We start from the raw sequence: 15,218 nt of genomic DNA, 5'->3' as shown, positions 1-15,218 counted from the left end.
GAAAGTTGATTTAATGATAATCTCTTGTTAATTAGGAACATAGGAATAGGAGTAAGCCATTTGGCCCATCCAGCTTGCTCCCTTATTCAATTAGATCATATCTGATCATTTACCTCAACGCCACTTTCCCATGCTATCTCCATATTCCTTGATATCATTAGTCTCCTGAAATCTATTGATTTCTGTCTTGAATGTGCTCAATGATTTGGCTTCCACAGCCCTCTGGGGTAGAGAATTCCAAAGATTCACCACTCTCTGAGTGAAGAAATTCCCGCTCATCTCAGTCTTAAATGGCCTACCCCTTATCCTGAGATGATATCCCCTGGTTTTTGACTCACCAGCCAGGGGAAACATCTTATCCACGTCAACCCTGTCATGTACTATGAGAATTTTGTAAGTTTCAATGAGGTCAACCTTCATTCTTCGAAATTCTAGGGAATACAGACCCAGTCTCCTCAATCTCTCTCATACGACAATCCCGCCAACCGAGCAATTAATCTGGTGAACCTCTGTTGCATTCCCTCTACGGCAAGTATATCCTTCCTTACATAAGAAGGCCAAAACTGTGCATAATACCCCAGGTGAAGTCTCACCAAGGCTGTATATAATTGCAGCAAGATATCTTTACTCCTGCACTCAAATCCCCTCGCAATGAAGACCAAATATCATTTGCCTTCCTAATTGCTTGCTGCACCTGCATGCTGATTTTAAATGATTCATGAACAAGGATACCTAGCCTCTTACCATTTAAGAAATATTCTGCCTTTCTGGTTTTTTTTGGCCAATATGAATAACTTCAGACCTATTCACATTTCTGGGAAATAAATTATATTAAGTACTTAATCTCTGATCAAATTAATAATTCCTACACAAAGTGAGATTTGTTTCAATATCTCTGTAAAAGTTTAAATAAATCAAAGTTAAAGCAATCAGAAAATCTGTAAAGAAGTTCTAAATACTTCAAAAAACTATAAACTTGTATAGGAAACCAAATAGTTAATTTGGAAAAACACATTTACAAACTACACATTCTAACAATTAATGATAAATTATCAGTATTTCATACTGTGTTAACCTTACCTTGAAATCAACATTGTGTCTTGAATATAAGCAAGAAAGTTTGGATAATCTTTTCTTGCAAGATACAAACACTCCCCATGTAGACACAGTATTTTTAAACAATTGAGCATGTTGAAAAGAATGTCTGGCTCCTCACAATTTGGCATTTCCTGTTGACACAAACAAATGATGCAAGGTCAAGAAATTAAAAGACACAAGTGTTGAAGTATAACTGAACAGGTCAAATAATGATTACCTGCAATATTGTATGTATTAGCTTCAATGTGGCAGGGAGTTGTTGGCAATTAAAATTTTGCTCTGCATTATTCTTCGTTTCTATTTTAAAAAACAAATATTAAAAATGTTAGTAACTGTATAAATCAAATCACTGCTTTTTCTGAGGGACAAAACATTTATTTATTACTCAAACTCTTTTGATATTAGTTTGGAGCAGAACAAGTTATACTTTTGAGTTACTGTCTAACAATTAGTCTCTGAATAATTGTTGCGAAGGTAGCACATAGGGAACTCATGGTAAGGGTCAAAACTACTTTGTCTCCCCCATATACAAGAATGTATAGAAGTTAGGAATACAATGGAACACTCAACGCACATCTGGATGGGTTTAGACACCAAACAGTTGGGAAGCTCGATACCTCCAGGTCACAGCAGTCCACCTGATTATTCCCCCTGCTACTGGGTTCTATAAATCCCCTTCATGATTGAGACTATGAATACAATATGTACTAGCTATGGGGTGAACTGTGGCAACTTAACAAAGTTGCTTAGACAGCAGCTCATATTCTGTGACCTCTAACACTAAGAAGGACAAGACCAACATAGTTGTGAGAACACTATCATCAAATTCCTTGGCAAGTCACACATCATCCTCACCCAGCTATATACTACTGGGTCAATTGTTAGAAGCATATCTCTCAAGACTGCATTTTTCTTTTACAAAATGGAAGGACGTGTTAACCTGTGATTTTTTTTTAAAAGAAGGTAATAAGTTCACCTTGGAACTGTCAAGAAGCAGGTTTCTTCCAAGAAATCACCTGACCTATATGGCACTTGAGAATGAGTTGTTTGTTTGTTTTGAACTGCAAAGACCTGTAATTAATGAAAAGCTGGAGGACAAAAAGGCAATCACATGGCAGAGGCAAACCTTAAGTTTGAACCTGTGGTTTTGAATGCAGTCTTGCTGGGGAACAAGCTGAGGAAGGAAGGCTACCTCTCTCTGCCTCACCTAAAATTGTGTGTGGCTATCAAGCTGTAGCCACAGAGCCCTCATCTGAGTGTAACTAGTCTGCTTTTGGACCTGCAAAGCTGAGACCAGTTGGTGAGAGTTTTCAGACAACCACCTGGACCAGTGGCCCGCCTTCACATGAGGGAACACCACGGACTTTATCCTTTATTTTATAATGCCCATTCTTTAAAGACCATCGCTGCAGAGAGACTCCATCTGGTTATCTTTTGTTTGTCTGTCTGAGTGTATGCTGGGGGAATTCTTTAGGAAGAGATAGATAGTTAGGCTTCCCATTTACAATTGTGCATTAACCGCTCCATGCAATTTGTTAAAAGAAGTTGTATTTTATGATAAATTAATCATTGAGTTTTTTGAAAGAAGCCTGGTCAGAGTCTCTTTTGTCCTGGGTACTAGAAGTATAGGTACACAATTGGTGAGAAAATAAAATATTTAAATTAATGGTACGGCCCACGCAGTAGCAGTGCTTGACAATTCACACATTCCTCCCATCCCGGTCATAACACAATATTCTGGATTTCCCTTTCTAATGCCTTTGTGAGATTACAATCAGAACAAGAATCAAAAGTTTCCAAAAACATTGGGGATAAACAAATGCTGGGGGTCTCCTGGTCATCCACTGTTACTTCACTGGAAGAGCCATAGAACTGTGAAATGACAGTGTTAAAACTGTTTCAGAAATTTCTCCAGCTTCTGTGGCTCTGCCCCCATTGGACAATTGGAAGGAATTCATCCCTGTTGTCTTTGCTTCTAAATGACACAATTCAAGAGTTATAGATCTTTTCAGTGTGATGTCTATGGTCTCAAAATATGTCAATATTTTAACACAGAAAAGCTTGCTTGGTTTTCATTTGGTATACAATCAATATCTCTCAATGCATAAATAGATAACAATAGGCTCTATAATTATGTCAAGTTTTCACTATTACTGATCAAAGTTAGATACCAATATTATTAAACATCAGAGCACAAAACTAGCAATTAATATGCATTTTAAAAATATATAAGAACCCATTTTCATATACCACATCACACCCTTAGATATCTTAAAGTGCTTTCTATCCAATGAATTACTTTATGACCTGTAATTGCTGCTATTATAGTCAATGAAAACTTTTAAGCAGCCAGTTTCAACAATGGCACTTTTGATAAAAATAATCATTAGCATCACATACCAAGATTTTCTTCACACCCATTATTGAATATTAGGTTTTCCTCCTCTTTTGAATTTTCATCTTCTCCTTCAAAACCTATGGTGAACTCAGGCCTAGAAAACAGCATACTTTCTTCAAAGCTGTCAGTGGGTTCCTAAAGGGGAACAAATACATGCTGACTTGGAAGCTATATGAGCTATTGATATTTTGTTTTGAACGTGAAGCAAGGGCACAAACCTATTGAACAAGTTCATTCAAGTAGTTATGGGAAAGATAGGCATGGAATTTAGAGGGAATTATACGTTACGGGCCTTTGGAGAGGAGCAGTGATGGGGCAGTTGTTTGCAAGGACAGAGGGACTGAGCTAGGTGAGTGAAGATATTGGTTTGGAAAGGAGATGAAAAGGTGTGCCTGTGGGAAAGGGACTATTTACAACATCAGCTAGCATGGGGGCTAGGAAGAGAAGTTAGGTGGTCTGCATTTTAGTGGAAATCAAAGCAAGAGAGTAGCAGGTAGATCTCATTAATGATACAAGTTTGCAGTAATCGTGGGTGAGGGAGGAATGGAGAGAAGCTAGAGAAATATTTGGGTTCATAGAATAGAAAGAGACATAAAGGGAAGTTTGACTTGGTGGGTAAGGGAAAGGGGGAAGCAGCAGAAATAGCTGAACAAATAGTCTCAAACTTGGTGGCAACCAAGCATATAACTTCTTCAAATTTATTGCTGGATATAAGGGTATACAAGTCAGTGGCAAGAGTTTAAGGAAATGATTGGAATTGAATAAAAGACATAAGGTTTATCTTAGATGATCCTGGAGTACTGGGAAATTGGCAGAGGTGATGAAGCCCAATAGCATGTAACGTGTCCAGCCAGATTGAGGGAATAAATGGCTAAGACAGATATCACCGTGTTTGCTCCCTTTTGACTACAGAGAGCTAATCTAGGCCATACTAGGAGCTATCATTGGAATATAAAAGAATAACAAGTTTGCTGTGGATGAGGGCGCCCACACTAATGCTGTTGCTCAGCATTTTCACTTTTCTAGAAGGACAAATAATACAATAGGAAAACATTACAGATTATGAAACAGTGTCATTTTAATAAGGTACCCATGGGCTGAATCTTAGAAGGTGCCACAGTCCCTGCTCCCACCCCTGGCTAAAAGGTCAGGTGAGGGGTGAGCCTGCCCACGATGCTGACAGCTGCCCAATAGCCATTTAATGCTGGGAGCAGCATTAATTCCTTTAAGGTGTGACTTCCATCCCTGTCTCAGGAGGAAGTCCTGCCATAGAGAGTTGCCAGCCAGTCGAATTGGCGGGCAGCTCTGTAGTCCTAGAAACCCTGACAGACACTCCCACCACGCCAAGAAGAACAGGTAAGTTCAGGCTCAAGGATCTCAGTGAGGGCGTAAGGGGGCTGGGTTCAACAGGCCAGGGGGAGGGTTACAGGTGGGAATGACCTTAGGGGAATAGTGGGGGAGGGAGGGGAGAGGTGGCTCTGCTGGGCACAGGGGGACCACCCGCCCCCACCAAAACCTTGCCTGACACCAGCACCCATGGCTAAAGCTAGCGGGCGTCACGCATGGTTTGGGATTCCAATAGGGCCAATGACAGGCAGGTGAGCATCCCCCCCCATCAATTCAAAATTTCAGACAAGTCGGGGGCAGGCGGGTAGGCTGTAGGAAGACCACTCGGTGGATTTTATATATCCCCCTGCCAGCAGGGGAGCGTGAAATCCAGCCCCATGAGTTAACACCCAAACCTAGTTTCGATCTACATCTGTCGCTCCTTACCACCAATTTGATTTCCTCTTTAGGTGCCAATCGCTCCAGCAGTTCACATGCTAGTTGGTAGCACAAAATGCTGGACTGACAAAGGTTGCATTCAACTGCTCTTTCATCTTTCTGGCAGGTATGTGAGCCTCCCCAGGGTGCCTGGAATACATTGTTTATAATGGAAATGATGTCCTTGGACAATCCATGATCAAGACCAAGGACTATACCATCATCTTGCAATTCCATCTGTTAGTATGGAGATAGAAGTTTAAAGAAATGCTTAATTACTTCTGCTTTGTTCTTGGATTAAACATTTGTATATATTTCAGTTTTATTGTTTGTCATGATGGCTTTGAATAACTTTATATCAGTACTTGCACTGCATTTCAAATATAAAATGATAGAGTACCGTGGCTTAATGATGAAGTTAAAATACCTATCCTTCGAATCAATAACATACTCCTCTATAAATCATTCACAAATTAATCTTTGGCCTGAAATTTTACATATGGCATACCAGGAAAAGGAGCAATAAACTCATTACCTGTTTCAATATCAAATCAAACATCAAGATAAAGCAAGCTAAGTTCATGTCATCATCATCACAGTCAAAGTCAATGGCTCTTCCTCCTGCAGATCCAAAATTCTTAAAACAACCACGGAATGGACTGCGCACTGGGCTACGGAATGGGCTTCGAAAGGGGCTGGGAAAAGGACTAAGAGTAAAATGTTGGCCTCTCCGTCCAGGATCTGACACAACGCTAACCTGGGAGGAGAAAGTGTATTCATGAGGACAACGATACAAAGAAAATAAAGAAAAAGTCACAATATAAAACGTACATATGATTAGCAATTGAAACATGTAAGCTTGAGTGAATTTGTACAAGGCATATGCAAAGTTATACATTAATATTTCAAAGCCATTAAATGTTCAATCATAACACACCTACACAATGATTTCTAGTGATAATCAATTATTGGTACAAATCTCAGACTGGACTGATATCTCAACTCACCTGTTCTCATCTGAAGTAGATCAATCACCAAATGCAGAATTCTAAGTTATTTTTCTTTCTCTAGGGATATATCCCTCTATTTTTATCCAGTTCCCATTCTCTCCTTTGGGCACACCACATCAGTTCGCAAGAAGTGGACAAATTCGGCCAAATTCTGGGAATGCCAGTCAGGGGCTGGATTTTATGCTCCCCTACTAATGTGTTTTAAGGAAACGGGGTGAGGGGGGAGGACTCGTAAAATACAGCACATGGCATGCCCATTGTCTTCACACCCCCTGTCCCTCAGATCTGTCTTCCATTTTACAGCGGCAGTAGAGGCGTTGGATGGCCAGTGCACCCTTAGGCCTGTTGAGGCCCTTAGCTGGCCAATTAATGGAACTTTAAGTGCCTCATCCTGCTTGAGCTGCTATGTTACTTGTAGCAGGGGTGGACCCACACCAAGCAGATAGCCTGGCAGCATTTACTGGGTGAGCTTGCATCAGGAAAGAATTATACTAGTGGTACTTTAATGCCCATCGAAAGCACCTCACCACCTTTAACTCTCTGCCCTGGTTGCCCTGGCATTTCAAACATGGCCCGCCTCACCCCGTCTCGCTGGGCAGGCCCCTCCAATACCCTGGACTTAACTAGAGTCTGGCCTCCATGACCTCCTCCTCTTCTTCGGGGGCTGGTTGCAGTCACAGCAGTGAACCTGGCATTGCTGAGACTACAGAGCTTCTGGTCAATCAAACAGGTCAGCAGCTCTCTTAGATGGGACTTCCGCCCCAGGTGGGGGTGAATGTCACACCCTGAGTGTAAGAAGGCTGTGGGGCAGCTGACTTTTTGGTAAGCAGGTCGGTAGTGGAGGGAAGGGGGGTGGGGGTAGCAGAGAACATGGTGCCCTGTAGAATCCAGCCCAGAGTTACCTGTTAAAAAGCATGCTTGCAAGTCTCAAGCTCAATCCTTCTCTACTTTACCCCTCATCTGAAGAGGCATCAGACTTCTAATGCCAACCTCCATTCTAGGTATGATTGTGGTACATCAGCAGCATCAAACCTATGTCCTACCACTGGCATATAGTATCCTGCTTTCAGAAGCAAAGCTTAAACTTCAGGCAGCCATTGTGTCTAACCAAAATTATTTGGTTGTCACATTTTCAGAATCATCCCAAAATTTAAACCATTGACCTTAGTAACACACACATTTTGGCTTGTATTTTGCACTAAACCTGCAAGAAAATGTCCATGTGATAATTTTCTACTAACCTTTATAACATTTACATTAAAGTACCGTTAGTATAATTCTTAAAAAATTAATAAATTTTCCACAGAGACCTTAGTTCTAACAAATGATGGTGGGGGGGATGACTAATAAGGCAGCTTAGGTCACTGACCATTCATGCCCACATTTGAACCTAACTCATAGAATATTATCTCCATCTGGTAAGAGTTCCAGGTGAAATGAGGATTTGCATTCTAAGCAGTTTCAATGTTAACAGTTGGAAAAAAAATATGGCCATAATTCAAAGTTGGACACCAAGTACAGAAGATTTAAATTTCAAGCTAAATATGGACTTTTACAATAAAAGCAGAAAATGCTGGAAATGCTCAGCGGGTCAGGCAGCAGCTGTGGAGAAGAAACAGAGTTAACAATTCAGGTTGATGACCTTTCATCGGAAATGGGAAAGGTTATGCTGAAAGGGAAGAGGAAGATGTGTTTGGTGGTGGTATCATGCTGGAGGTGACAGAAATGGCAGAAAATGATCCCTTGAATATGATGGCTGTGGGTGTGGGTGTGTGTGTGTGTGTGTGTGTGTGTGTGTGTGTGGGGGGGGGTCCATTGAGCTGGGGAGGATTCCTGGCCAAAGGAGCAGACACAGAAGCGAAGGTGACAGAAGAAGGACTCAACACCAGGCCAAGCTCGAAACTGATTAAGGTGGGGGTGTGAGAGATTAAAGCTGAACACTTTGCTAAGGGAAGATTGTCCAGCATCAGAAAAGGAAGGGCCGGTCGGAGAATATCATGAATACATGAGCAAGGCTGAGATTAGAAGTAGTGGGGTCAGAGGGAAGGGAAGGGAAAGAGAAATCTGGAAGTGCATTGGTACCCATGAGTATTTAGAGCTTGCAATCCATAACACCTGAAAGAAGGAACATTCTGAAGGGTCTGTTCCCTTATACACTCCTCAACCATCCCAAACACCCATCCCCTTTCCATAGCATCCTTCTGTGCAAACATAGGAGTTGTAAAACCTGCTCTTTTACCTCTTCTTTCCCCACCATCCAAGGCCCCAAGCACTCCTTCCAAGCGAAGCAGCAATTTACTTATACTTCTTTCACTTTAATATACTGCATTCGCTGCTCACAATGTCTTCTCCTGTACCTTGGAGAGACCAAACGTAGGTTGGATGATCACTTTTCAGATCGTCTTTGTGACGATCCAAGCTTAAAGTGGCCTGTCATTTTAATTCTCCACCTTACTCTCACGCTGACATCTCTCTTTGGCCTACTCCGCTGCTCCAGTGAAACTCAACACAAGCTTGACGAGCAGCGCTTCATTTTCCAATTAGGTACTCTACAGCCTTCTGGACCCAACACTGAGTTCAACAATTTCAGACTGTAAGCTCTGCCCCACCACCCGTCCTTGCCAGTTTTGTTTTCTTTTCTTTGCATATTTTGGTTTTTCTCCAATTTTTTTGCATTCACAGAGCAGCACATCTGCACTAGGAATGTTTTTTGTTTCTTTCCTGCCCCATCACTACTACCTTTGACCCTGAAAGCCAAATGCAGCGTCTACTAACCTCAAAGTTTTGGAAGAAGTGAATCTCACAATATACGCCACTTATACGCCACTTATATACGCCACTCCTCTGTCATTTAATCTCTCCTGCCTTCCACCCTATCACAGACCATCCTTTGTCCTTGTCCCACCCACCCCCTACTCAAATCCTATGACATCTCTACTTCTCCCAGTTCTGATGACAGGTCATTGACCTAGAACATTGGGCAGAATCTTCCAGTCCTGCCAACAGCAGGAGGTGTGGCGGGCTTAATTTGGAGTGAGGCCAAAAATAAGTTTTCCAACATCGTGGTGAACTGTTAGAATCCTGTTCTTGGGATCTTAAAGACTGGTCGAGCTTCCTGATGAACAATGTCGGGAAGCCTTTTTACATATATTAGCGTGTCATTAAAAGTCCACCTTGCCAGAATTAAGCTCCCCCGCCAAATTAAGTTCCCCATCAGCAGGAAATTAGAATGTTCACTTTTACACCTGTATATAAGTGGCGTATATTGTGAGATTCACTTCTTCCAAAACTTTGAGGTTAGTAGACGCTGCATTTGGCTTCTTGGGTGTCATTGGCATAAGCTGCAGGAAGGTTGAAGGGAGAATGGGGGGGGGGGGGGGGGGGGGGGGGGGGGGGGGGGGGAAGGGGAGAGAGAGATAGGGTGGAAGGGTAGAGCAGAGGCTGAACATGGGAGGCAGGCTAAGGGAGGGAAGGGAGGAAGGATGCCTGGGTGCCATTTAAATATGGTGCACAGACTTTCAAGCCCGTAAGGTAACGGCTTCCTGCCCACCCCTCCATGAGAGTTAACATGCTCGGCATGGACGACTAAGTAATGAGCTTTACAATGCAAGATCATGCATGTTCAGCTGTCCCACTCGCCAACGGAAATCACTCACTTCCGCGCCCATCACCGAACTTAGACTTCAAAGTGGAAGATTTCGCCCGTTAATTCTGTTTCTCTCTCCACAGATGCTGCCTGACCTGCTGGGTGCTTCCAGCATTTTCTGTTTTTATTTCCAATTTCCAAATTCACAGTATTCTGCTTTTTCACAGACTTCTGCAAGTCAAAACTGTTTCCTCTATGCTCTATTTTTACTGCGCTGGTTAACTTGTTTATGTCAAATTCAGCTGTGTGTTGATTTTTTTTTAATTCATTCATGGGCATCACTGGCTAGACCTGCATTTATTGCCCAACACTAATTGCCCTAGAGAAGTTTGGGGTGAGCTGCCTTCTTGAACCGCTGCAGTCCATGTGAGGTAGGTACACCAACAGTGCTGTTAGGAAAGGAGTTCCAGGATTTTGAGCCAATGACAGTGACGGAACGGCAATATATTTCCAAGTCAGCATAGTGAGTGGCTTTAACTGATTTTATAAATTCATTAATGGGTTAAGAACTAAGGTAGAATAGCCCCCACAGGCATTTGGCACATTTATCATTGAATTAAAAATCGTATATAGAATCATTTCAGTCACTATCAATTGTTACAATTATGAGGTTTATAAGATTATTGTATTTTGGGACTGTAGCTTTAAATTTAGCGTAAATGAAGGGGGTCATGTGGCCTGTTCTGAAGTCTATCTGATAATAAACCCGGGTGGTTTGATTGTTAGAGATCAAAGGAAGGGTTAGATTGTTGCACTGAGAAGAGAGCACAAGTACTTACATATGGGGACAATAGCAGCAGTCTCTGAGTTTACCATCAGTAAACCAAGGCTCACAAAGTCCCAGAAAGGAGTTGAAGGTACCAGGTTGTAAACAGTTGTGCTGTAAACTGTCCATTTACTTCTAAGATGAAAGGGAGTTGGGGTCAAAGATAGCTAATTAGCATTTCTACCTAAATGCAAGGTTAATGTGTTTCACATTGCTAGGGGAAGAGGACAACGTAAGCCATTTTTGGAGATTAGTTTGCATGCTTCCCTACAAATCAATGAATATCACAGACAGACAGCAGTTTTGTGCTGCTTGGCTTTTGTGAGTTACCACAGCCAGATGCAGGGGGGAGACGATCTCAAGTTGAAGAGAGACGACCTGCAGGCATCTAAGGATTCCAGGCAATTTGTTCTGACACAGCCAGGGGGAAGAAGAGTCATCAGAACAGGCTTTGCTGCTGTTGGTGAATTTCCAAAAAATGAGCAAAGCACCTGGAGACAGTCATTCAAAGTTACGACACAGTAAAACGGGGATACAGAAATCCATTGGAAGCTGGAAGCAACTGTGTACTGTTTGCTAAAAGACTGTAAATCTGTGGAGAGTGTGATGGGGGATAAGTATACAATGGGACCTTCACTTTCTGTCATTTAAAGTATAAGTTGCCTACAAAAAGAAAACAGCTTTTAGTCAATAGTGTTTTTTTAAACATTTGTTACAGTAAAATGTATTCAACGATGGAGCATCTACAATTGTCTGGGGTAGAGAATTCCAAAGTTCACAACCCTCTGAGTTTTTAAAAATTTTGTTCATGGGATGGGGGTGTCACTGGCTAGGCCAGCATCTATTGCCCATTCCTAATTGCCCTTGTTCAGAGGGCAGTTAAGAGTCAACCACACTGCTGTGGGTCTGGAGTCACATGTAGGCCAGACCAGGTAAGGATGGCAGATTTCCTTCCCTAAAGGACATTAGTGAACCAGATGGGTTTTTACAACAATCGGCAATGCTTTCATGGTCATCATCAGACTTTTAATGAAACCAAATTTCACCATCTGCCATGGTGGGATTCAAACCCAGGCTCCCACAGCATTACCCTGGAATACTAGCTCACCGACAATACCACTATGCCACTGCCTGCCCCAATGAAGAAATTTCTCCTCATCTCAGTCCTAAATGATTGGTCCCTTATCCTGAGACTGTGCCCTCATGTTTTAGGCTCCCTGACCAGCGGGAACAATCTCTCAGTGTCCACCCTATCAAGCCCCTTCAGAATTTTGTAGGTTTCAATGAGATCACCTCTCATTCTTCTAAACTCCAGAGAGTATAAACCCAATTAAATCAGTTTCTCATCATAGGACAGCCCAGAGGGTGGTAGGCATCTGGAAATCACTGCCTAAAAGGGTGGCAAAGGCACAAATTCTCAACTAATTTAAAAGGTGTCCGGATATGCACCTGAAATCCCAAAGCCTCCAGGGCTTTGGACCAAGGGCTGAAAAATGGGATTAGGGTGGTGGGCTCATTTTTCATCTGACACAGATAAATGGGCAGAGTGGCTGCCTTCTGTGCTGTAAATCTTTCTAAATTTTTCTAAACTTTCTGAATATCTAAGAGGAGGGATGTGCAGGGATGTGGGGAGAGGGCAGGGGAGTGACAGTACATGCATTGCTCCTTAGGACAGCCAGCTTGGACATGATGGGCTGAATGGCCTTCTTTGATATTGTAACAATTCTATGATTCTACAAAAGTTTTAAGACGTGAAATCTTGTCATGTCATTCTTTCAGCTAAGAACTGTAAGTTCAAATCTGTTTAAAAGATATTGGTCTCTACAGAGATTGTAACATGATCAAGATTCTACCATTAACCAGATGCCAACTTTTAAATGGGGCAGGATCTTCCACCCCATCAGGGGTGTTGTGCAGGAGTGGGCACGAGCAGGCAGGTTCCCAATCAGCTCCGCCAATCAGGGGCGGGCTGCTATTTTATGTGGGCAGGCCAATTAAGGCCCGCCCAGCATGATGTGTGCCAGGAAGTGCTATGCGTTCCCTGTGCGGGCAGGGAGGATTCCCTGAGCTGAGGGTGTGCTCTTATACGCATGTGCACAAAACAGCGCACAGATCTCCCTGAGGCAAAGTGCTGCCTCAGGGAGAGCGGCTCAGATTTTAAACAGTCAATAAAGATGAGAAAAAAAATTCCTGACATGTCCCCTAATGTGACACTGTCGCATGAGCTGGGACATGTCAATTTCTTTTATTTCAACATTTTATAAACATTTTAAATCCCTCATGAAACCTCATCCCGCTCGTGAATGAGGTTTCATGTTTTTTGTGAAGGCCGCCTGGGCTCTTCGCCTGCCCACCAACCTTAAGGTTGGACGGGCAGGTCCATTAATTGGCTTCATTACTTTTTTAAAGGCCTTAAGTGTGCGCCCGCCGAACTGAAAATCTAAATGACGCGGGTTGACGTTGGGATGCACGCCTGACGTCACCTCATGTCAGCAAGCAGGCCCCGCACCCTGCTCGCCGACCGGATGATGCAGCCCATGCTAAAATTTAGCTAAACTGCTCGGGAAGGAGTGGCAAAATTGAAGTCTAAGTGAAGTGTGTGCACAGCATTACATCTAGTGCAGGAAAAGAGGAATTAACAAAACCAGCTCATCCCACCTCAAATGCTTAACTCCTGTTTGACAATTAGAAAAACTAGAAGCAGCAAATGAAACGATTGCAAACTCTGTCCAGTTGATGGAAACAAACATTAAGTGAAACTTACCCTTCGGGCAGTCAGACTTCCCGGCTGCTCATTGGCTCTTGCTTTTCTCTGATTGGCCAATTCCTTGACAGAGTTCACTCCATCAGAAAACATACCAATCAATAGCGGTAGAGGAACTAATATATCCAGTTCTGATAAAACCTAACCAAAGGATAGACTAAAGTTACATTTGTTAGACAACAGGATATTAAAGCCAGGAACATTTGCAAAACATAATCTGATCATTTATTATTTGAAAAGTTCAAATTTAACAGCCTCTAAATGTACTGCAATTCTCAAACAATTGATTAAATTGTTTCATATCTGACAGTTGCAGTGAGATCTTCAATGGTGATAAAAGTAATCATGATTTTTGTGGTGATTAATGTTAAAATAAATCATTAATGGCAATTCAAAAGAACTATATGTTTTTTAAAGTCACACTGTGGTTGCACAATAGTTGACTATTTTGCCTAGAGTTACACATTTGCGTACATTTATTTGCAAACACATTGGAACTTTAAGAATCTCTCAATCTCCCAATGTATTAAAGTTATTAAATAACTTCCAGGTGCGGATGAACAAAGCTACTTGATCATCACTGTAACACTTTCAGGTGTACCATAAATGTTGCTTTGCAAAAATGCTGAAGAGTTAAAGTCTCAGTGCTCCAGGGAGTCTCACTTGACATCAGGACAGACCTTGATCCTGGGTTTATGCCACAGCTTTAGCAAGGCAAGTTGTAAACTACTGGGAGTTTTGGGGTCAGGTCAGGTTGTCTGCCTGTAAGGGATTCTTGGACCTTGAATGTAGAAGTTGTTTCTTTTTGCTTGTACAAGTGTGCAAGTATGTGGAAATCAGAGCAAATATGTGTTAGTGATCAATCGTAGAGCCATTCCAGGGTGATTACTATGCAATGAAGTTCATGTCATTCTGTGTAACTGTGTAAAACAATATTCTCAGCTAATCTATAATTTTATGTAGTAGGTACTTGGCAACAATGTATGGTTGATGCTGTCATTAGCACCGCTGGAATAGAGGTTTTACAGCAGGAGCATGGAGTTAAGAATCGAGATAGATAGGTTCTTGATTGGTAAGGGGATCAAAGGTTACGGGGAGAAGGTGGGAGAATGGGGTTGAGAAACTTATCAGCCATGATTGAATGGCGGAGCAGACTCGATGGACCGAATGGCCTAATTTCTGATCCTATGTCTTATGGTCTTTTGGTAATTTATATCACCAGCACTATTCAAATGTAACTAAGATATAGATGTGAAATTAATACTAAGATTTCAAATTATTTATAATTATCATTTATAATAATAATTTATATACACTTACATGAAGCCAAAGTAAAGCTTGTTCCTGTACTGAAGCAGGGTAGCCAGTGAATCGACAGCTAATAAAACCAAACATCTCTTCCAAGGAAAATGGTAATGGGCAAAGTTCAATATCAAACATTTTGCTGAAATAGATTAATGTTAACATTATCTTCCAATCAGAACCACTAACAGAAATGCAAATAAAATATAACGTGGCACATCAATTATAGAATGTTACCTTATATCATTTTTTTAATTCTATGAATATTAAAGTATAAAGTGTCTGCAATTAAAAAAAGTAATTTCATCATAAAATATTTGCCCCATGAAGTCTTTCCCTGGTTAATTTTGATTAACTTCCACAAAACTCCTAGTGGACTGGCAATGTTCAAAGCTCAATGCAATCAAGAAGATGTTGTCTTTGGTAAGCAAGTGAATTCACCATTCAGACAGGAGATTGACCATGTTATC

The 15,218-nt window shown here is 41.7% G+C and overlaps 1 protein-coding gene across 1 annotated transcript in view; it reads right to left on the bottom strand.

Annotated features, from left to right (window-relative positions):
- LOC121292358 (protein unc-79 homolog) overlaps positions 1 to 15,218 on the bottom strand; it is a 192,398-nt gene that overhangs the window by 111,382 nt on the left and 65,798 nt on the right. The window contains exons 16-22 of the mRNA XM_041214209.1: positions 14,767 to 14,890; positions 13,447 to 13,587; positions 5,796 to 6,017; positions 5,270 to 5,497; positions 3,499 to 3,631; positions 1,316 to 1,395; positions 1,081 to 1,229 (exon numbers count right to left, since the gene is read on the bottom strand). Of these exons, the coding sequence (XP_041070143.1) occupies positions 1,081 to 1,229; positions 1,316 to 1,395; positions 3,499 to 3,631; positions 5,270 to 5,497; positions 5,796 to 6,017; positions 13,447 to 13,587; positions 14,767 to 14,890 (1,077 nt within the window). The remainder of the gene's footprint in view (positions 1 to 1,080; positions 1,230 to 1,315; positions 1,396 to 3,498; positions 3,632 to 5,269; positions 5,498 to 5,795; positions 6,018 to 13,446; positions 13,588 to 14,766; positions 14,891 to 15,218) is intronic.

The sequence above is a fragment of the Carcharodon carcharias genome, chromosome 20 (assembly GCF_017639515.1).
Source record: "Carcharodon carcharias isolate sCarCar2 chromosome 20, sCarCar2.pri, whole genome shotgun sequence".
Taxonomy (NCBI): Eukaryota; Metazoa; Chordata; class Chondrichthyes; order Lamniformes; family Lamnidae; genus Carcharodon; species Carcharodon carcharias.
The sequence above is the reverse complement of the archived record's forward strand: the minus strand, read 5'-3'. Positions and strand labels throughout refer to the sequence as shown.